Raw genomic sequence first — 21,886 nt, 5'->3', positions numbered from 1 at the left:
CCAGGTATGGCCAGGAAGGGCATGAGCATCCTGCCACACACCCCGCCCTGCCAGGCACTGCAAGATGGCCAGGGAGGCCTCTTCCCAGCTTCCCTTGACCTGACCTGCCTGGGAAAGCTGAGGAAGCCCCAGCAAGACTGGCGCCTCCTCTAGCCTTATCAACACTCATTAATCCCACAAACATCTGGCCGGGGGAAATCAGGAGCCTGGTAGGGGCCAGGGAGCAGGACAGCCAAGCAGGATGCTCAGGCCGGCTGGACAGAGCTTGACAGGGTTCACACCGTCACCTAAGCTAAGTGCCACCTGGTGCCCCCTGCCCCAGGTAAATGCTCCTTAGGCACGTTCGCCCCACCCTCCCTAGAACTGATCGGCCATTTTCCTCTGTGGTAATTAAAGGGGCCACGCCACAGTCGCTCCTGCTCTAACATGAGCAAGTCCTCGTCCCTTCTGTTCCCTGCCATTCGGAGATGCCGAGGGCCGGACGTCGAGCTCCCCTCGTGTGCCTCGGGGGCGTCCTGTCGTAGGATGTGAGTGGACTGGAAGTGGCACCGGGCGCGACGGGTTTCTGAGCAGACTGCGGCCGCGGAGGAAGCATTGTCACCTCAACGCAGGGAGCTGACGACTCCACAATACCGTGAGGTGACGGCCTCGCTGCTGCTGCTGCTGTTATCCCTGGGCCCCGGAGCCCAGCACAGTGCCTGGCAAGTGGTAGACACTCCCGTCTGAGCCGGATGATCAATAATAATAGTCATCGCATCAGGGTCACATTTCTCGAGGCTTATCGACTGCCAGACTCCGGGCTGAAGCGCTTCGCAGTGAGTTTTACTATCATGCAATATGAATGTTAAAAACCACCATGCTGTGCAGAATGGCACGAGAAAAAAGCCACAGGGCCGACGCGGGAAATGGGGTGAGGGAACGACCCTCGAAACCTTCGTCGGGGACACCCAATAAAGACAACCGAGCGCACAGTGCTGCCCACATCCGGGGTTCGGAAGTGCGTAGCTGCTGCGGTCAGTGCGGCGCTTTGCCTTGGGAAAGGCCTGGAATTTGCCTGTGGCCACAGGTGGCAGCGTGTGAGCTGCCGTGACAGGTGGAAGGTCTGAGATCGGGAGGAAAGTGCTCAGACCACGTGCGGGCGGGCACGCTCCTGACACACGGGGGGCCGAGGATCCCGCGGGGGCGGGGGGCGGGGGGCGTGTGACCGCGCCTCGTTTCAGCTGAGCGCTGTCCGCTGCCCGCATTGACCTGCCGTCCCTGCAGACAAAATCGCACGCAAGCAAATGCAAGACTCGAGCTATGCCCAGACTGTTCCCTAAGGTGTCAGTCGTATTGGAACGAACGTGTGTTTTTTCGAAACAAGCGCGAGAGCCGAACCGCCTTAACCTTCCCTTTCACGAGCTTCCGTCCTTCCTGTGAGCATCTGAGGCCTCGGGAGGTCCGGCCCTTTCTAAGGTCACATACTGAGTAAGCGGGCGGCTAGGATTGGAGCAGAAATCCGAGGCCAGAGCGGGATTCCGAGGGGCCGTCGTTCTTTGGGGCGACGGTCAGACTCTCCAGTCCGGGCACCATGGCGCTCGGTCAGCTCCGCCGTCCCTCCCGCCCGCAGTTCACGGCCAAAACCAAACTGGCCTCCAGCTTCCGGGCCTGGGCCAGCTTCAGTTCATGCTCCACCCTGGAATCAGAGCCGTCTTTGTAAAAACGTAAATCTGCCTACTCTACACCAAGGGTCGGCAAGCGTTTTCTGTGAAGGGCCTGAGAGGGACATTGGTAGACACCGAGAGCCCTACGGTCCGTCGCCACCCTTCAGCTCCGTGGTCATCGAGAGAGAGCAGCCAAGGTCAGGGCGTCAGCGAGTGAGCCAGCCGGCTGCGTTCCAAAAAGACTTTATTTATGGATGCTGAAATTTGAGTTTCATATAATTTTCTCTTGTCATGAAACATTACTCTTTTGATTTTGTTCAATGATTTAAAAACATGAAAACTATTCTTAGTCTGTATCTCGCCAGACAACAGAGGCCGGGGCGTAGCTTTGGCCCCTGGGCCGTAGTTGGCCAACCTGGCTTACGCCTCTGCCCACAGCCCAGACGCCTCCCCCTCCCCCCCGCACGCAGGCCCTGCAGGGACTGGCGCCGACCGCCGAGGCAGCCTCGCCCCCGGCCAGTGGCGCATGCCACGACCCCCAGTCTTGGGAATAGTTCTCTTGCTGATATGCACTCATCATGCCCAGCACCCTGGTTCCCCTTGGCCTTCCTCTCGCTTCCTACCTTGGACAGCGCCTCCTCCCGGAAAGCCTCTTCTGCCTTGGCTCCCCCACCTCCATCAGCCCTCCCCCTGGACCTCTGCACCTCCCCCTCCACCCACATTCTCCCCAGTCCCATCAGCCCCTGGTCTGTCACTCCGAGGCCTGGACGGACCTCCCAGATGCCCCACTGGTCTCTGGCATTGCGAGAGCCCAGGCTGCAGTGAACAGAAAAGGCTGCTAGCTGCCTTCCCACCACCCCAGCAGGACTCACGAGGAGGCTGTCCTCTGGCCATTGGGGCCGAGAGGCCATTAAAGGCAGCCTCTCCCCTGGACACCTGGCGGACTGGGGAGGGCCCGGAGGAAGCAGGTCGATGAGGCTGCTCCCCACGCCCACGTGACTAGGCTACCAAGAGCGAGCGAGCTGGTTCCTCGAGGCCAGAGTCCCACGCAGGCTCTTTTTCGACTTGTTTTAATTTGCTTCCCTTCTGATCTTCCTCGGCATGAAAAGGCTCCCGAGGTGTTTCAGGAAGGTGCCAGGAGGTAGGACAAAGGAGCCTGCTTTCCTCGCCCAGAGGTGGAGGCAGCAGGGAGCCATCGGCGAAAACTCCAGAACATTGTTGTAAGCAAAGCGAGAGGCACACTTTGTTTTCCCCTTGAGTTCCTTCTTTTTCTTTTTCTCCTTTTTTAAGAACCACGTGCCCCCCTCCCCTGCCCACCAATCTCAGGGTTTCTTCCCTCTCAGTCACCTGTTTAAAAATCCCGAACCGAGACCTTTTCGAGTTTTAACTCCTCGTGTCCCGGACAGAGGTCACCTTCCCTGTCTCTCCGTTTATCTCTGCTCCTAGCAGTAACGTGGGATGTCCCATGTCCCTTTTCTCTTTGCAGAAGGACACCCTGAGCCATCACTCTCCCACCAGAGCGGGGCTCCTGGGTCATAGCAGGGTCCCCAGAGGCATCGCTGAGCAGACCCGAGGGCCCCAGGACAGGTCAGACAGTGGCTTAGGAGTGGGGACACATTTGGGGTCGATGGGCCTGAAATCAAACCTCGCTTTGCTACCTGCCAGCTGGGTGACCCTCGGTCAGCTTGCTCAGCCTTTCTGAGCCCAAGTCCCTTGGCGCTAAAATGGGTCCCTCCCCGCCCCCGCCTCAGGAAATGTGGGCATGGGCCAGATGATGTATGTCCAGTGTTTGTTCAGAACCCATGCCTGGTGCTACCGGATCAGGCAGAGGGTCCCGGCAACGATGGTCCCACCCGCACATGCACGACGGCTTCCTCCCCGGACACCTCCTCGCCCCGAGTCTGTGGGGACTGCCCTCTGACAGGCAGCCTTAGCAAAGTCCTGAGCCTTGTCCACTAAGAGCACTTATTTGGCCCAGAAGGTGGTCACAAGGCGGACAGACGCCCTCCACCAGCCAACACGCCAGGGCCATCGAGTTCTTTACTATGCCCACACTCTGTGAGGGGACATGTCCATGACCCTCTCATGCCTTCCGCGGACTCTGGAGGACGGCGCTCACCTCTCCTGGGCCTCCCTGCCTCCTCCTCTGCTCCGAATTCAACTCCAGGGTCATCCTCATCCTCCCTCAACCCTCCCCGAGGCTGCCTCCTCCCTTCAGAGGGCCACCCCTCCCCAGCCAGGAGCACAGGGTCTCCCCTGCCTTCCCCATCAGCAAAGCCGGTTGTGCACATAACAGGCTTACGGAGACGTGGGAGGGGAATTACAGCGCAGGGCAGAAACCACCGAAAATACAGCAGAAATCGCTGTTCCCTTCCCAAACGGCCCTGCCTATTTTCAGCACGGGGCCAGCTTCGCCAGGCTCCATCTACTTCCTGTGCCAAAGCACGCTTGCTCTTGCTTGCCCGCCCTCCCTTCCCTCCCTCCCTCCCTCCCTCCCTCCACTCCCCTCACCCTTCTTCTCTCTCTCTCTCTCTCTGCCCCCGCCCCGCCCCGCTCCCCATCTGCCCATGAGTCCAGCATTCCTAACTCTGCCACCAGAGAGAAAGCTCACCATGCCAGCGACCGTATCACAGCCTTTCGGCTCCATCTCTGACCCCGCTCACGCCTGACCCCCTTTCATAACCACAGTCCTGGCGAAGGGGTTTCCTGGTCACTCAGGCTCCTGCCTGCTGGTCCCCGCCGTCACTAGACTGGCCAGCTCTCGGCAGCGGCTTCTCTGCCACGTGCCCCAGACCAAACCCGTGGGCCCTGCTCGGAAGCACCTCCGTCCCCTCTGTCATCGGCAGCCTCTCTGTGTGTCAGAACTGTCCCCAGGAGTGAGAGACCCCGGACTCTTGGGTACGTGTCCAGCTGAGGTGTGTCTTCTCTAGGTACTGGACTGTCCCAACGTACCAGGTACTTATTAGCTGTGTGACCTGGGCAAGTGACTTAATTACGTCTTCTCGTCTGCAAATCGAGGTTTCTATTAGCTCAAGCCTCTTACAGGATTAACCGAGTCGATGTACATTAAAGCCCTTAGGACATTCCATATACTGATGGTAATTATGTTAATCATATAATGGCACTCTATTATGATTATGATTATTTATGACCCGGTGCATGGGCTTTCCCCTTTACGTCGCCCCGCGCGGAGTTTTACCTCTTTCCCGCAGAACCCTGCAGAAGCACGTTCTGCCGCCACCCCAGTGGCCGGTTCTTGGAACACCAGCTGCGTCCCTGAGGCAGGCGGGGGCGCGGCGTGTGTCCCTGTGGTTTCTGAGGGCACGTGCACACCTGGGCGCACACTCGCCTGGACCGGATGCCTCTCCTGATGCCCTAAAGGCCATGGGAAGAGGGAAGGAAGCCCCAGAGCTCAGCTGCCCGCCACTGTGCCCGCAGCCCGTGTGGTCCTCGGCCCCTACAGTGACACCTGCAGGCGGTGCACAGAGGGCCCCCCCCCCCGCTGACCCCCCGTGGATGTGGAGGCCCGGCTGCCTCACCTCCCTGAGCGGAGGTCCCTTGGGAAGAGGTTGCCAGCCACCGAACCTGCGGAAGGGACAGTCAGAGAGTCTCCCCCCAAACCGCAAGGCTCCTCTGTCCCTCCCCTTTCGGCCCTCCTCCCCAGCACAGGGCTTTGGAAGGAGAAGCGCTAGGACCCAGGGTCGGCGGTTAGAAACCCCTGCCCCTGAGCACCACCGAGCACCTGGAAAGCGTGTGGTTTGGGAGGGACAGTTCATGTGTGTCTCTGACTGGATGCCTGTCCGGAGCGCGCGAATGAGGCAGCCCAGAGCGCCTGCCCACCTGTGGCCTCGGTGTGAGAGGGGGCGTGCCTGGAACTCAGCAGGGTCGGCCGGGAGGCCCGGGGTGACCTCGGGATGGGCGCGGCCGTGGACGCGTGTTCACCCCGCGAGGGCTGGCCGCGTGCGTGGGCATGTCTGCATAAGTGTGCGTGCACGTGGGGCTTGTGCACACGTGTTTACGCAGGTCGTGTGCGGGCGTATGTGCGTGGATGCGCGTGTGTGAATGGGTGCGCCCGGGCGTGCGTGTGTACACACGCGCCCTTCCTCTGCGTGAGCATCCGCGTGCACCTCCGGGCACCCGATTTATTAACGAGGACAATACAAGGAGAGCGCGCCTGTTATTTCTGGTGCCCGCGTCAGCTCTTGACAGCTTCGTGGAATTGAAATATCTTATTTAATGCAACTAAGAATCATTTTAAATATCAACTGTGACACTCAAGGACTTGAAGCACAAAGGGCACCGCGAGTCCCCGCGCCGGGGAAGATGCCACATCTGTGAGGCCGTGATGTTCTCCCCTGCCCGTCTCGAGTCTCTAAAAATCCAATTACCTGTCCCGGGTCTTCCCCGCATTGCCGTCGTGTGCCCCCGACCCCGAGCCCATCTCTCCGTCTCGGAGCCGAGTAGACCGCGCCGGGGGGTCCTGCAGGCCACATCGGGGCACCCCCGTCATCCGTGCGGCAGACAACGGATTCTCGGTGTGTTTTCCCGTCTTTCCTCCCCAGCCCCGAGCCCCGCCTCCCAGGCGCTCCCTCCACAAGGCGCTGTCGGAAAGCCTGGGGAAGCTCTGAGTGCAGCTATGGAAGGATTTCCGAGATACCTTGTCACATGCACAAAGCAAGGAGCAGCAGAGAGGAGGCCCTGTCTCCTGCTCGGAAGAGGGAGGGATCAGTAATTTGCATAAAGGAATTCTGAGTGGAGGCTCCAGAAACTAATAGTGGTTTCCTCTGGGTGTGTTGGGAGCTGGGAACAACCTGGCAGCCAGGAGAGACGTCGACTGTGTACCTTTTCTTTTATTCTTTGAACTTTGAATATATTTCTTCTATGAAATCAACAAATTAGGGATCCTAGAGGAGGGCGAGCCCAGGTGTCCGCCAGCCCCGGGGCCACGCCCCTGCGACTGCTTCTCATGGGGTGGAGAACGCGGCTGCGGATGCTCGAGGCCGGGGCGCCTCTCACCCCCCATCGCTGCTCCTCGTCCCCAGAGGAGCGAGACTCAGGCCACTCCACTCTGATGACACGAGCAAAGGTGACCAGGAGGTTGGGCGGTCAGGCCGGTGAAGAGTGGTCCGTCAGGGTCAAGAGGCTGAGAGGGGCAGCCTTCGAAGGGCAGCCGTCATTCTCTTGCGGTCCCCAGTGTCCCCGAGGATGCGGTCTCCACCGACGGCGGAGGGACCGAGGAGGGGCCCCTCTATCAATAAGAAGTATTAGGTAACCAGATGAGCATAGCAGATGCTTTGTTAGTGGCTAGGGACAGTTGGGGTTCATTTGCCAGGCGAGGGAAGCTGTGCTCCCCTACTGCTCGCCCCAGAGCCGGTAATGGACCCCCACTCGGGTGAAGGGGTCCTGCCACGCCCTCCTCATCCTTCTTCCTGGACTCCCCATCTCACACCAGTGACTCATGCACTGAGCCCCTCATTTCACAAGCGTTTGTGCATCACCTGCCGTGCGCCAGGCACTTACATCCAGAGCCTCTTACAACGCTCACATCGAAGACAGCCATCGTTGTCCCCAGTTTACAGATGGGTAAACTGAGGCTGGCAAGTTTCCAGGCCACAGCCCTACGAAAGAGCAGTGAAAGTCAAGCCTCAGTCTCCCTGAGTCAGAAGCCCTGGGGCTTTCTCCAACGCCGTGCTCCCGTGTGGGCGGATCAGGGATGAGCCCAGCTGCACGGGGCATTGCGTCCATCCGTCTGCCCCCACAGGAGGACCTGTTCAGGGCCGGGCTCATGCAGCCGTCTGCCAGGCCGGCTGCCACAGGCGGGCGGGGCAGACAGAGCTGCAGGCTGAGTGTGCCCCAGGGCCCAGGGGGGAGCATTGCTGGGTAGTGCCTCCTGTGGCCTTCACTGTCAGGGATGCGTGCAGCAAACTGAGATGCTGGCCACCTGCCTCTTCCACCGGCCTGGGAGGCTGGGAGGCAGGGAGGCGAGAGCTGCAGTTTGAGTGGAGCGAAGCGGGTTTCCCTGGTCGGAAAGACTGTGGCGGAACTGTTACTTTAAATAATGTTGCCTGCAAGCCAGAAATAGGTCTCCCAGGCAAAGCGCACCAGAGGCAGGCGAAGGAGAGGGAGGCAGGAGGAGCTGGAGGGGGCCGCATCCCGCCCTGCAGGCAGGGAGCACCTGCCTACAATTTCGAGGGACGGACAAGGGCCAGGGCCAAGAGGGGACCCAGAGTTAGCCCAGCCTCGGGGGGGGGGGGGCGGGGTGGTGGAGTGGCAGGCCTGCGGCCAGCTGGCCTTCCTCAGAGCCCCACGTGGGGCGTGGGGGTTCCTGGCTGAGACATACGGCCCTAGAAGCTTCTGCAGAAACCTGCTTTGATTCAAGTTTAAAATTCACCACGCGTCACTGACATCAGCAAACAAATCGCGACCCAGTGAGTCCCTGGTGTCCTTTCTATAATGTACACTTAAATTATACGCTCGAAGCACATTTTTTAACTTTATTTTTAAAATAAAAAGCGATATATACGTCCGATAAAGAAAATTCTGATGGCATAGAAAGACATAAAATCAAAAAGTAGAAGTTTCCCTCCCTTCCCACCCCTGACACTTCTCCCGAAAGGGAGATGGCGTGTTATGGAAGATCTATCTAGCGAAAGCTGTATGTACTTGCCAGAGAGTATATGTCTGATTATGTGTGTGCAAGTGTGTCTATGTGTATGTGTGTGTGTGTGTACACACACACACATACACATATATATATACTATTTCAATTTACCCATGCAGTATCGTAGTATTTACACTATTCTTTGACTTTTTTGTGTGTGTGTGCACAAACTCAAATTATTTTTATTGGGTCAATTCGCATGATCCTAGACAGTAAACTAGGGTTCGGCAGCTTGTATCAATGCACACTAACACATCACGGATGACTGAGAACAGAGATCACTCTAGCTGTTACATTGTTTAGCTCCTTCCTGCCTTGTGTTTTTATTTCGGTAAACATCTCCTTTCTCTAGCTTCCTTTCCACGGTTCGTGCGTCTTGGAAACCATTCCATCTCATTCCGTAGAGGTCTTCCGGTTCTTTCTGTGGCTGCAGCCTCACTAAGTGACCCCGTCCCGTTTGTGACGGTCATCTAGGTTGCTTCCTAGTTTTGCTTGTTTATCTCTGCCATTACAAGCGACGCTACAGTAAATATCCTTGTACCTATATTTTGCCACATTTTTGCAAGTGTGTCTGAAAATGCTACTTCCCAGGAGTGCAACGTCTGGGTCAAAAGACATAAATGCTCTTATTTTGACAGATTTTGCCCCAAAGACCAGACCAATTTGCATTTCCACCCGCCAGTCTCAGTGTCTGCCTCCTCTCCTTGCTTTTGTCAACGCCGGGTGTGATCGTACCTGAAAATCTTTGGCAATCTGATAGGTCGACACGGTTTGGATTGGGCTTTGTTTTGTCGCGACAGAGGCGGGCATCTTTTTGTGAGTTCGTTGGCCATATCTGTTCGTTTTCCTCTTACTGGAGCTTTTTAATATCTGGTTCCATTTCCAAAACATGGCTTTTCTACCCAATCTCTGTCTCTCCATCTTCCCTCTCAGGTCACCCCATCCCTCTGAAGACCTAGTTTCCACAAAGCAGTCCCCCGTCCCCACAGGAGATGGGACAGCGGTCAGAGAGAGCCCATGATGGGCTTGCGGGTGGGCGAGAGGAGAACGGGAAATTCGCCAGGGCTGAGGCCACTACTATCTTCCCATCATCATACTGTGCACAGTAACGAAGGACAGATAAGAGCTGCAGCTGGTGTCAGAGATAAGAGGCTTGAATAGCCACAACGTTCTGGATAATGCTGCAGAGCCAGAGACAGCCTGCCACGTGCCCAACAGTGACCTGGGGCTCGTGCAGTTCCCGGACGGAAGGTGGGCCCTTTGGGCTATGATGCCAGGGTTGAACTGGTTAGCATCCGGGCTCGGAGTCAGAGAGGCTCTGTGAGACCTTGGCCTGCCTCCTATGACCTGTGAGAGCACGGGTCAGTGATGAGATATTTTCAAACCTCTATTTCCTCACCTCTAAAACGGAAGTATTAATAAAAGCATCATCTCCAAAAGATTAGCATAGAGATTAAATGAAAGGCTCTCAAATAGAGACCCACGATCGTTTGCACCTGTCCGCATAAAATGAGAAAAGTGAAGCCAGTGTAGTGGGCTTTGCATAAAATTTGTTTAAAATTTGTTAAAATGGCTTTTATGCTGAGATGTTGTTTCTTTTTTGTGATCTCAAAAATGTCTTTTATAAATAAAATGCCGACCATTTCTATTTATTTTTCTCTCTGCCTGGCACTTTTTAATATTATCTTTTTAAAAAAAATTTTTTTAATGTTTTGTTGCTTGGTTGTTTGCTTTTTGGTTGGCTGTTTTTAATGATCTTACTTGGCAAAGTAAAAAATTGACCATCTTACGTCGACCCCCATTTTTTTGTGTTATGGTCCATGCTAATCGACCGTTTGGGAACTGCTACGTGAAATGAAGAAATGTGTGAAAACTACTTAATACAGAGTTGTCATAGTGGTGATAATGATGATGATGATGGTGATGGTGATGGCGATGATGATGGTGGTGGTGATGATGATGGTGATGATGGTGATGATGATACAGAGTTGTCATAGTGATGGTGATGATGGTGATGGTGATGATGGTGATGATGATGGTGGTGGTGGTGGTGGTGGTGGTGGTGATAATGATGGGCCCTGCCCAGAACTGTGTGAAAGAAAACTTGGCAGCTTCTGGGAACAAGGTTGCTCTGCCCCAGGGCTGGCATAGCCCCGAGGCGGGAGGCAGTGAACTTGTCCACTGAGTCAGCTGGGCAAACCCTTGGACACCCAAGGATTGGGGAGAAAGCCTAGACATGAAAGCCCCTTGATTCACTGAGGCGTGTGCTGGGCTGCTCATTACCCACAGATAGAAAAGTTGGTCCCAGAAGGGATGCCGGGGGGCCAAGCCCCTCTGAACCAGAGAGCACCAGCAGCCAGAAGCTCGTCTCCCTGACCCAGCCCGGCCTGCTCCACGCCTCCCAGCCTGGCGAGTGCTCCATGCTCCCCCCAACACCGGACTCTGCTGCTCCCCGGGCCAGTCACGTGCCCCTGGAGCGGGCTCCCAGGGCCCTCCTCACGTGTGCTTCCTGGCCCTAGGGCCTCCACGTACAGAAAGCCAACCTTTCCCACTCAGTGGAGCTGTCTGTGACTTCAAGGGTGGAACGATGCAAAGCATTTGGGGAGACGTGTAAATTTCTCTGCCTCCGTCACCCCTGTTCATTGCAGTTAGTATTATAGCACGGTCCCGTGCCTGGCCAAAATAAAATGCCCCCACTTTTCTCAGTCATGCGAGTCACAGGCAGGGGAGGACAGTCGCCTCCAGCAGAGTCAGCACAGTCCTGGGAGGCCTGGTCCCGGCCAGGGTCAAGGGCTCGGCACAGCGACTCCCATCCTTGGGAAAGTACAGGCTGCTTCCTGGTCACCTCAGCAAAACAGCTTTTTTGAGCCACCTTCCTACTGACAAGAACCTTTGTGTGACCCCCATGACATGGCCAGAGAGTCAAGAGCTCCCAGGTGCTCTTCAGAAGAGGGTGACGAGGCGACCTCTGCCCTCTGACCCCAATCTGACCCATGCATGCCCGCAGCTGCCCGGCTCGCTCACTGGCTGTCTCGTCTACCCCCAGGTACATGATTGGCAGCCTCGACCGCACCCACGCAGGCTCCTACCGCTGCATCGTGCGAAACCGGATGGGCGCTCTGCTGCAGCGGCAAACCGAGGTCCAAGTGGCCCGTGAGTACGAGGGCGGCTCGGGGCAGGGTGTCCGTGGAGCAGGGGGGCGTCCGCGGGGCCCCTATCGGCCAGCCGTGCTCCTTCCACGCTCGCGGGGTGCCCGCCTGTTTGGGCCGGGGTCCCCAACTCCGTCGTTGCTGGAACCAAGGTCCAGGCGAGGAGTTGGGAGCTCTCGAGGCCCCAAGGCTGATGAGTGACACACACATCTGCTGGCTCTGAGTCCAGCACTCTTTATAGCGAGGAGCCCATCATCTGCTTCGAGGGCCATGTCTGGGGCGGGCCTCACACTTGGGCTGCCTTTCTGATGACCAGCCGGAACCTCCCCAGCTGTGACACTCCTGGCTGACTTCCCAGGGGATGGGGGGGCGTGACCTTAACTTTCCCATCTTCCAACTCGTTCAGCCCTGGAGCAAGAACAGCGTGGGGGTCCCCACAATCTTTGGGGACGTTGGGAGATGCCTCACGATGGGTACTGTAACTGTAAGCGGGAGAGGGCCAGGCGGGCGGAGGGTAAAGGGGGGCCCTCGCGGAGTCCATGGGGTGACGGCCTTCTCCCGGCACCACCAGTCCTCAGAAGGGCTGCCTCGGGTGGAAGAGGCGAGGCCGCTTCAGAAGAGTCCAAGGGCATCTCAGGGCCCAGCGCCCCCGTCACCCCCCTCCGTGACTCAGTTTCCCCCTCCCTGTCCTGCCCCACCCCGTCCTAGCTGCCCTGTGCTGGAAATGAGTCTCACGTGAGCCGTTTCTTCTGGGTGTTTTAGGGGGACAGGTCCAAGGTCGTGCATTGGGGCACAAGTGTGTGGAAAGCGTTAATAAATCTTGAAATTGTTTTTCAAAAGGGACAACCACTCATCCAGAGCCCACGGGGCCTTGCCCCTCACTTAGTGCAGAGGAGAACTTTCTGCTTGGAGAGAAGTACAAAGAGAAATCTAATAGGAAACCTCGAATGAGGCAAAGAGTGTTTATAACAATTATAATCAGAGGCGGAGGACAGCGTGTCCTCATAAACCAGCTCTAAAGGCGACTTCGCTTACTCTGCGGAGCGGAAAAGCCCTGAATTAAAGTGACAGATCAGGGCTCCTGTCGGGGCTGGAGGACTCCCACGGAGCTTCCTTTAGCCAGGTCCTAGAGTGGAGCGGGGCAGGGGCAGCCATGCGCCAACCTCCAGACTGTGTGTGCGTGTGTGTGCACATGTGTGTGCAAGTGTGGGTGCATCGGTGTGGGTTCATGCACGTGCGTGTGCAAATGTGTTTGTCTGGATGGGTCGCCCTCTTTGTCCCCTTGTATGTGAGAGAGAACATGTGTGCATGTGTGTGCATTCACATGTGTGTGCAGACGTGCATGCCTGAGTTGGTCTGCCTCTTTGCTCACCTGTGTGCTGGTGAGAATATGTACGTGCGTGTCTGTGTGCACACACATGTCTGTGCAGCTGGCCGTGCCATCCACGACACCGGTTGATCTGGGCTATCGTGGGAAGTGTTTGTTCCGAGCCCTTGGCTCACAGGAGACGACAAGAACTTTCTGGAGTGGAGAGCCCCTGAGAAGCCGGTCTTCCCTGGGCTGGCTCTGCTGATCGGGAGCAGAAAGAACGGGAACCCGGTATTTGTGTGGCTAAGATGCTTCTTCCTTGGCTGTGCGAGGGACCCAGGAGCCCAGCACGCAGCCCCCTGACCCCCGCATCGTATGCACACCCTTCACGTACACACGGAACCAGAATGGGGTCGTGCCTCAAACCCAGGCCAGACACGTGCGTGGGCTTCGTCCCCAGACCCGTAGGTGTCCTCCTGCCCCCAAGCCGAGGGATGGGTGTGACCAGACCCAGGTGCAGAGCAAGCAAGCAAGGTGCACCGATGGTGAGCAGAGGCCTCTGACAAGGACCCAGGGGCGCCTGGCATTTCCTGTGTGCTGCAGGGAGGTGCACAGACCAGCCTGGGCACCCAGCCTGAGAGAGCAGGGAGGAGCAGAAGGCAAGGACTCCAGCTGCCTGACACCGAAACCTCCCGCCCAGGCACAGACTCCCAGGGGAGGGGCCATCCTGAGCCCCGTTCCCCCCACCGTGAGTCCTGAGGGCCCTGGACCACCCCAGGTGATGCTGGCAGAGATGCCCCAGGTGGTGGTGATGAGCAGTGGCCTGGCCCGGACCCACGATGGGGCTTCAGATCTCTGTGCCTCACAGCGCTGGCAGGCTGCGGGATGCCCTTCACCATGACCGGCAGCTCAGCTTAATGAAGAGTGTGGACCTCAGCGTTAGGCAGACGTTTGGATGCTGGCTCTGCCCTTGACCGCTGTGTGACCCCAGGGACGTGGCTGGCCCTCTCTGAGCCTCACCCAGCTCAGTTTCCTCATTCATAAAGCGTGTCTAGTACCTACCTCCGGGGCTTGCACGGAGAATCCCTTGCACTCGTATGTGGGAACACACCCAGCCAGCGCCTGCGCACGATACGCCTTCAATCAGAGGGAGATGCTGCTATAATTAATGTTCTATTTTATCATTTAAGGAAGGAAAAACCAGGCCTCGGAAAGGGATGGGTCCTGGCAAAGGCTGTCCTGGCCAAACAGAGCCGCAAGCCGGCACTGCCCGTGCCCTACACCGGCCCGGCCCCTGCCCCTCTGCTGCCTCTCACGGGGGGATTCCTGCCCCTCTCCTGCTGTCCTCCCAGAGCCACCTGTCACCCTGGCCTCCAGGTACTCTCTGGACACGGTCATCGTCACTAGGTGGCCACCAGGTGCTGCTGCTGGCCATGCAAATGTGGTTCCAGGCCCCTGGGAGAGGCAGGGGACACCTGGCAGGAGCCGAAGTGGGGGAAGTGGGGAGACCAGGCCTGTGCCTTTCTGACCCCCAGCTGCAGCTCCCCGAGCGCCGAGACCCCCCCAGGGTCCCTGCTCCACCCACCGTGCCCGGCTGGGGCTTTTCCTCCCCAGCAGCACAAAGCGGAAACTGCTTTTTGCAGCCCTTTGAGGCCCTCAAGCCAGGGAGCCGGGGGGCCTGGGGACGCCTGCCTGGCAGCCGAGGGACATGCTCATCCACCTGGCCCTGGCCGCCCGTGGGACACTCATTTCTCCCGGCCCCTCCCTTGTTTGGCACATCGGTCCCATCCTGGGGGCCGCTCTCTCTCATTACGGAAGTTGAAGGATCCAACGTCCAACCCTTCACCCCTACTACATACTGTCCAGGGAGGTTCAATGGGGAAACTGAGGCTAAGAAAAGTCAGAGGACACCCCAAGTTCTCAGAGCCAATCTTTCTACCTTCCACCTTCTCCTGCCTCACGACCATCGGCTGTAGGGAGACAGCCATGGACCCCACCGTGAGCCCCAGGTTCAAATCCCGGCTCGCCTCGCCCTAGCTGTGTGATCAGGCGAGTGACTTCTCTGTGCCCCCGCTTCCCAAAAGGAACGTTAGTTACCATTAGTGCCTACCAGCCGGGCCATCAGGTTGGTGAGCCAGTCAGTGCCCGAGAACCGTCTCACACAGCCCTGGCCTGGGGAATGCTCAGGGGTGCGCAGGCCTCCTGTCTGCCAGGCCCCTTAGCGAAGCCGTCTAGGCATAAACCACCGCACCCTTTCTCCTGCCTGCCTTCCTGGGTGCATCGTTCCCACCCCGTCTGCAAGGGTAAGATAAGCGAGACCCGGAGAACGCAGAGCTTAAGGAGGCTCACGCTCTCTCCCTCTCTCTCTCTCCCTCTCTCTCTCTCTCTCTCTCTCTCTCTCTCTGGCGCTCACCGCACACTTGTAAGGCCCCCGAGAGCAGGTGCCTCCTTAAGTCTTTTCCCCCGCACTGACCTCGTCCCAGTCCTGGGGCCCTGCCAGCTCTGTGCCCTCCGTGACCTCCCGCATCCGTCTGTCTGTCTCTCTTACACGGTCGCACAGATGCACACGGTTCGGAGGATGAGCGGGGTATGGCTGCTTCTCCAATCCCTCCGTCTCTCCGTGGCAGTTTCTGCCTCCCGGGGTGGGGAATGGAGGAGCTGTTGTCTTGGGATGCCAGGCAGCCAGTGCGGGGCTCTGTCTAGGGATGGATGGAGCCAGGCAGGCTGCACCCCCGACTTACACCCCTTTCCCAAAGCAGGACTATGAGTTGGGTTCTAATGAGAAATTAATAAGGCAGCTGTGCTAACCACTAATGATAATGGCAAAGTCATTGCAGAAAGATTCTTTACATGTTTTTAATTACAGCAATTAAGGGAAAGTCGATAAAACATCAGCCCCTTCCCCAGCTCCCTTCCTGTCCCCAACGGAGTCTCCTCTATGTCTTTTTTTTGTTGTTGTTGTTAATTTTTTTTTAAGTCACCATAGATTTCCGGCCTGTAACAAGTGGGCTGAATGCTGAGAGGGTTGGGAGAGCCTTCCGCAGGTGACGGCTTCTCCCAGGCCACCTGTTGCCAACAGTCAGATCCCGTGTCTTCCCCTGGCAGCACCTTAACCCCAACCCCAGCCCTCACTTGTTTGCAGCTGGCACAGACTTGGGGCCCGAGCCCCAGCCCCAAGCCTGCCCCGTCCCATGGGGAGCCCGGCCTGCCTCCCATTCTACCTCCTGTACAAAATGGGACTTGGGGGCATCCAGCTCGTTGCCACGTGGCCGGGGGTTGATGCCCAAATTGCCACCCGTGGGCTCTTTTTCTTAAATTTCAGCCCAAGCGTGAGTATGAATGTAGGATTTGGGGGCCGTGCGGTGGTTCCAGATGACGCTATTGTGTCTTCTGGGGACGGCCGTTCTGTCGGAGAGTTCAGTCCCCTGTGGCTGTGTGCCCACCACGTGCCGAGCTCAGTAGCCCACGGGACAAAACTAAGACATGTCCCCGTTCCCAAAGAAAGTCATGGGGGCAGCAAAAGTTAAAAGGGGAGCAGGCTCGCGACGGCCCAGGAGGGAAAAGGAAGTGTGTAAGGACAGCGAGACCAGGCGGCGGGGGTGGAGGCCAGGGCAGGGGACCTCTTTGAAATGGTGGCTAAGGGAGGCCATGCGACGGGGTGCCATTGAGCGGAGTCTCACAGGAAGTGGCGGGGGGTGGGGGGACCCACACAGACAGAAGGGTCAGGGAGCAGCAAGCGAAAAGGCCCTGGGGTGCATCTGAATGTCCGAGGCCAGGCTGGCTGGAGCAGAGCGTGGGAAGGAGAAAGCGGAAGGAGATGCGGCCGAGGAGGCGGGCGTTGGGGACAGACGGTGGCGTTCTAAGGTGCGCTTGGCGCCTCGGATGCTGCTAAGAATGCGGGGGAAGCCACGGGTGGTCGGGGTGGTGGCACCATGCTGTCCGATGGGAGGGAGAAGCAGCGTTTTCACAACAAACAAACAAAACCGTGATGAGAGGCCGCCCCGCGTCTGTCCGTCAGCTTGGCAAAACGCAGAGCGCGTTTAGCAAGACCAAGCCCTGGCAGAAACTCCCAGCTCTCCCGGTGGGAGTGTGAACCGGCGAATTGGCGCAGAGTCGGGAAACAGTTTGGCGTCATCTCATGAAGCCACCGTGTGCCCAGCCTGCAGCCCAGCATGTCCACCTCTGGGCACACGCTCTGGAGATCCTCTCGGCCATGCGTGCCGGAGGACCCACACGGGACCGTTCTCAGCCGGGCGGTGAAACACGGGACGCCCGCCCGCCCTGAGGCCTCGATACGGGTAGCCACGAAAACGAGTGAACTAAGTGCAGGGGCGAATCACAGTACACAGCCCACAAAATCATCCCAGGCAGCAGGGGCTTAAACAGACTGAATTGACCACAAATGGGTTAAGGACACACCTATATGTGGTGAAACCGGAGGAAGGAACACAAAAAAGCAGTGAGAGGGAGGGGCCGTGACTGGGAGGGACACGGTTGGGGGTCGGAGGACAAGTCTTGTCAGCGTCCTTAAGCTGGGCGCTGGGTACGTTAAGTGTTCATTCTCTTCTTCTTCAAACTATGCATATAATTATATTCACTCTTTTGTCTGCAATGACATATTTCACGGGGGGGAAAAACTGCTTTAGAAATAAATAAGAGCAATGAATATGTTCTGAAGCAGAAGGCATACTTTAGAAGACCTTTCAAGACAGAGCAAAGACATCAGGAATAATTTTCAGGCCACTTCCAGCGGCGCCCCAGGCCCAGACTTCTTTGCTCCTGGGCGAATTGGTTGGGAAATTTGGATCAGCGCTGCGAGGCATAACATCGTGTGTTAACAAGCCCGTGCCTCAGCCGGGAAGTGTAGGAAGCCTCGTCCGTCTCTGTGTCGGTGAGCGAGCTTCCCGGGGAGATCCCCAGCCGCTGCTGCCGGCATGGGGCCCGCCTTTCCTCCAGCCTTTCTCCTGCACTGGCTGCCTGAACAGACCCAGGAAGTTCATCGGACAAAGCAAAGTGGAGAGAATGGGAGGAGGGGGGCCCTCAGAGCCATGGCGAGGTGGGGATTGTGGGGTGCAAAGGCGGAAGAAAGCATCAGCTGTAAAACGCAGACCAAGGCCAGCCGTGCCCTCCCTTCACCCATCCCATCCCGCCATGCATACACGCATGTGTGCAATCATCCGTCCTCCTCCCTCCATCCCTCCCTCCCTCCCTCCCTCCCTCACTCATCCAACTATGCGTGCACACATACATATGTGCAGTCATGCATCCTGTATCCATCCTCTCCTTCCTCCCTCCCTCCATCCATCCTTTCCTCCCTCCCTCCCTCCCTCCCTCCCTCCATCCATCCATCCATCCCTCTACTCATCCAACTATATGTTCATTCGTACATACATACATACACTCATCCATCCTCCGTCTCCTCCTTCCTTCCTTCCTTCCTTCCTTCCTTCCTTCCTTCCTTCCTTCCTTCCTCTATCTCGCCACTTATCCAACGGTCCATTCATCCATCCAAACATCCATCCATCCACTGAACAAACCCATGACCCTGTCTTGTTGGCTTTCTTTTATCTCCGCTAACTACCCCTTCTCTCCTACCTTCCAGCCTTCACATACTCTCTTCCCTCTGGACCATCACCTCTACATACACATGCACACGCACGCACACACATGCACACGTACACAGCTAACACCTGCTCTTTATTTATGTCTCTGCTTAAATGAAGCCTCACTCCACCCCCTAGTCTAAAGGAGGCTCCCCTGCTGCTCCCTCTCATAGAAGAACTTTGTTCCTTCTTCCCAAAAGTTGTCACCCTATGTCACTGAATGTTTGTTTGTGGGTTGATTTGCTTATGGCTGTCTCCCTGACCAGACTAGAAGCTCCACAAGGGCAGGGACCACGCCTTTCTTACATATAGAAATACATACGAACCTGCCTGGCCCACAGTCGGGGCTCAATAAAGAGTCATCGCATGATGGCATTGGGTGAGCTTAGAGAGAACCTGCTTTGTGCAAAGCAGGGGGGCAGATGTCTTGTGGGGATCTGCTCATGAGTACAACTGGATGTAACTGTGTCTTCAAGCTCATAGCGTAGCAGAAAGGAATAGACATGTGCATGAAGAATTGTAATGCAGGATATGAGTCACGAAAGAAGGGAGGAGGACATGCAGCAGGGGGGCCAGTTCAAGTGCTGGCCCTGCCCGGGCCTCACTGCTTAACGCCGGATACGCCATTCTGTCTCCATGAGCTTTAATTTCCTCACTGACGAAATGGAGCTAATAAAACTGGAGAGAGGAGAAGGAAACACTATTACCATGAAATTGCTTTAAATTGTTCAAATATATCTTCGGAGTTCAGTGAAAAGTTTTTTTTTTAAAATAGATAAAATTATCGTAGGAACTGAAATCGATGTGATTTATTGATGCAATTTTTTTATAGACAGAGCCAAGTAATAGCAATTAACAAACAACAACAAGAAATGTGTATTTATTGAAATTGAGCTTCTCGTGGGGTTGTGAGGATTCGATGGGACAATGCACGTTGAGCCCACCCAGAAGGAAGCCTGATGCTGGGTCATTGCCCAGCACATCTTCGTTCCCGAATTCCGTTTGGGTGGCGTGGAGTAGTCTTTGTTGAAGAGGTGATGTCTAAACCAAACAGTGAAAGATATAGACGATGCCAACATTTTAATACTATCAATGTTAGATATGCTTTTTAGCACTTTAATACACTCTTTCGGTTTCCTTGGCTGCATAACAACTTGCCCCAAAATATAACGGTGCACAGCAGTTATTTATTATGCTCGCGGATTCTGTGAGCCTCAAATCTGGACAGAGCGCAGTGGGGACAGCTTGTCTCTGCTCCACAGTGTCCGAGGTCTCAGCTGGGAGACTCCAACGCCAGGGCCTGAAGTCATCTGAGGGCTCACGCGTTGGCTCACCCGTCCAGTGTTGTCGCTGGCCGTCGTCTGGGCACCGCGGTTCCCTGCCTCATGGGCCATTCCCATGTCCGTGTGGGCTAGACTGAGCTTCCTAACAGCAGGGCGACTGGAGTGACTAGACGGAGAGATCTCGGCGGAAGCTGTATCCTTTTGATGACCTGGAAAGTCATACGGCACCCCTTCCGGCATATTCGTTCATAAGAAGAGCACGTTGGATGGAAGGCGACCGTCTTTGAAAGGATACAGCCTGACGTGTGCATCCGTTACCTCGTATAACTCTGACTATAACCCACGAGGAAGGTGCTCTTCTTAACTCTATTATACAGACGAGGAAACTAAAGCCCAGCGAAGTTGCGCCTGATAAGGAACAGAAGTCAGATTCGAACTCAGGGCTCCATGACTCCAAAACCGCCACCGTTATGTTCACTGCCTGCCAAACTGAGGGCACAGAAGCCAACAGTAGATTTTACTTCTTGAGATGCTTAATTGACTGGACCCCTGCAGGATGCCGTTGACTCACAGTGACTTGGGGAATCAGGCCTCGTCATGGTGGCATTCCGGGCAGGGGCCTCCCCCAGAGAGAGGCCAAGATGAGAAGCAGGGCGTAATGCAAGGTGACGGGAGGAGCACCTGACGTGGTGTGGGCCTAGGTGATCAGGGCAGGTGCGGGTAGGGGTGGGGAGCTGTTAGCAGAACTAAGAAAGCGAGAAGGAGGGCCCGGCCAGGAGGGGAGATGCCGGCGCTTTCTGTTGAGAGTCAGGTGTTGGGTGTTGGAGCCCGGGGAAGAGCCAGAGCAGACATGAGAGTCCGCAGAGAGTTCGAGGTCAAAATCATGAGATTAGGAGAGAAGAGAATCAAGGCCAGAGCTTTGGAAAATGAGAGTATAAGGCCAGTAGTTCTCGAACTCGGCCCACGGCAGAATCCTTCACGAGCGAGTCGAGAACTCAGGGACCCATGGGAGTCGGGGTGCGAGGCAGGGCCTGTCTGTGCCCCTGGGGAGGAGGGAAGCGTGGGAGCAAGTCTGCGGGCTCACCAAGTCCCCGGGGGATTCGAAGACCTACTGAAGCGTGAGGACCACTGGCTTGAGCCCAGACAGCAGTGGACCTACCTGAGCCACCTAGAAACACCGAAGTCTGGGCCCCACCCACCCCGGACGGTTCTTAACTCTGGAACTGTTAAAGGCCCCTCGGGGGATTCTAAGGTACAGCCAGATTCGGGGACTCCTGGCTGAATGTGGTCAAGAAGTAACAAAGGGGCAGAGACCAGACGGCTCAGCACGAGGCCACCTTGGTCGGGGAGGAGACTGTGGGCCACAGGGAAACAAAAGTAAGGTTTCAGTGGTCTGAACCTCACTGCCCGTAGGAGTTCTGGTGGGCAGCCCACACCCAGCACCCATGAAATCTGAAGTTTGTAGGCGAGACGCCGGCGTTGGCATTTTTAACGCTTTGGGTGAGTCTCACTGATGCGTGGCCAAGTTTGAGGCCAAGCAGTGCTGCTCACACTTGAATATGGGCACGCCACCCCGGGGGGCTTGTTAAAATGCAGGTTCTGATCCCGCAGGTCTGGGACCTGAGACCATGCATTTCTAGTAGGCGCCTCGGTGGGGCCCCCGGCACGGGCCTCAGACCACAGTATGAAAAGCGAGGATGTGTGTTTGCACATTAATATTCATGAGTCGTGGGTACGTACGGACACTGCTTCCCACACCCCGTCTCCCAGCCTCAGCGACTGCGGTCAGACCCCACCGTGATTCCAGCGGGGAGGCGGGTGGGCAGCCAGGGGTGCTCCCCCCTGCGCCTCCACTGCTCTCTGCCCCCCTCCTGCCGGCCGGAGCAGCAGAGCCGGACAGGTGTCTCTCCCTTCTCTTCTGCCAAGGGGGTCGGCAGGTTTTCCAAAGAGCGATGTGATGTTTGTGCTCACACGCTTCCCGCCCAAGGTCGAGGGGGGCCGTCGTCACCACGCCTGTGTGTGAGCTTCCAAGACACGCCCCCCTCGCGTGCCCACCCTTCTCTCCCCACAAGGCACGGGCGCCTGGCCCCAAGACTTGCCCTGTAGGACAAGGCGGGAGGGACAGCTCTGCCCGACTATAGACTTTGAGATCTGAGTTCAAGTCCAGACTCTGCCCTTTCCCGGCCATGTGTCCTTGGATACATCATGGACCCTCTCGGAGCCCATGAGGCAGTCTTT

At 56.8% G+C, this 21,886-nt stretch overlaps 1 protein-coding gene across 2 annotated transcripts in view; it reads left to right on the top strand.

Annotated features, from left to right (window-relative positions):
* The window catches only part of SDK2 (sidekick cell adhesion molecule 2), a 233,402-nt gene that overhangs the window by 121,753 nt on the left and 89,763 nt on the right, over window positions 1-21,886 (top strand). For both annotated transcript variants that reach the window (XM_016143599.2, XM_016143598.2), the window contains exon 3: window positions 11,351-11,457. In XM_016143599.2, coding sequence (XP_015999085.2) covers window positions 11,351-11,457 — 107 coding nt within the window. The remainder of the gene's footprint in view (window positions 1-11,350; window positions 11,458-21,886) is intronic.

The sequence above is a fragment of the Rousettus aegyptiacus genome, unplaced genomic scaffold, assembly GCF_014176215.1.
Source record: "Rousettus aegyptiacus isolate mRouAeg1 unplaced genomic scaffold, mRouAeg1.p scaffold_m13_p_6, whole genome shotgun sequence".
Taxonomy (NCBI): domain Eukaryota; kingdom Metazoa; phylum Chordata; class Mammalia; order Chiroptera; family Pteropodidae; genus Rousettus; species Rousettus aegyptiacus.
This window is presented reverse-complemented; position numbering and strand designations above follow the sequence as displayed.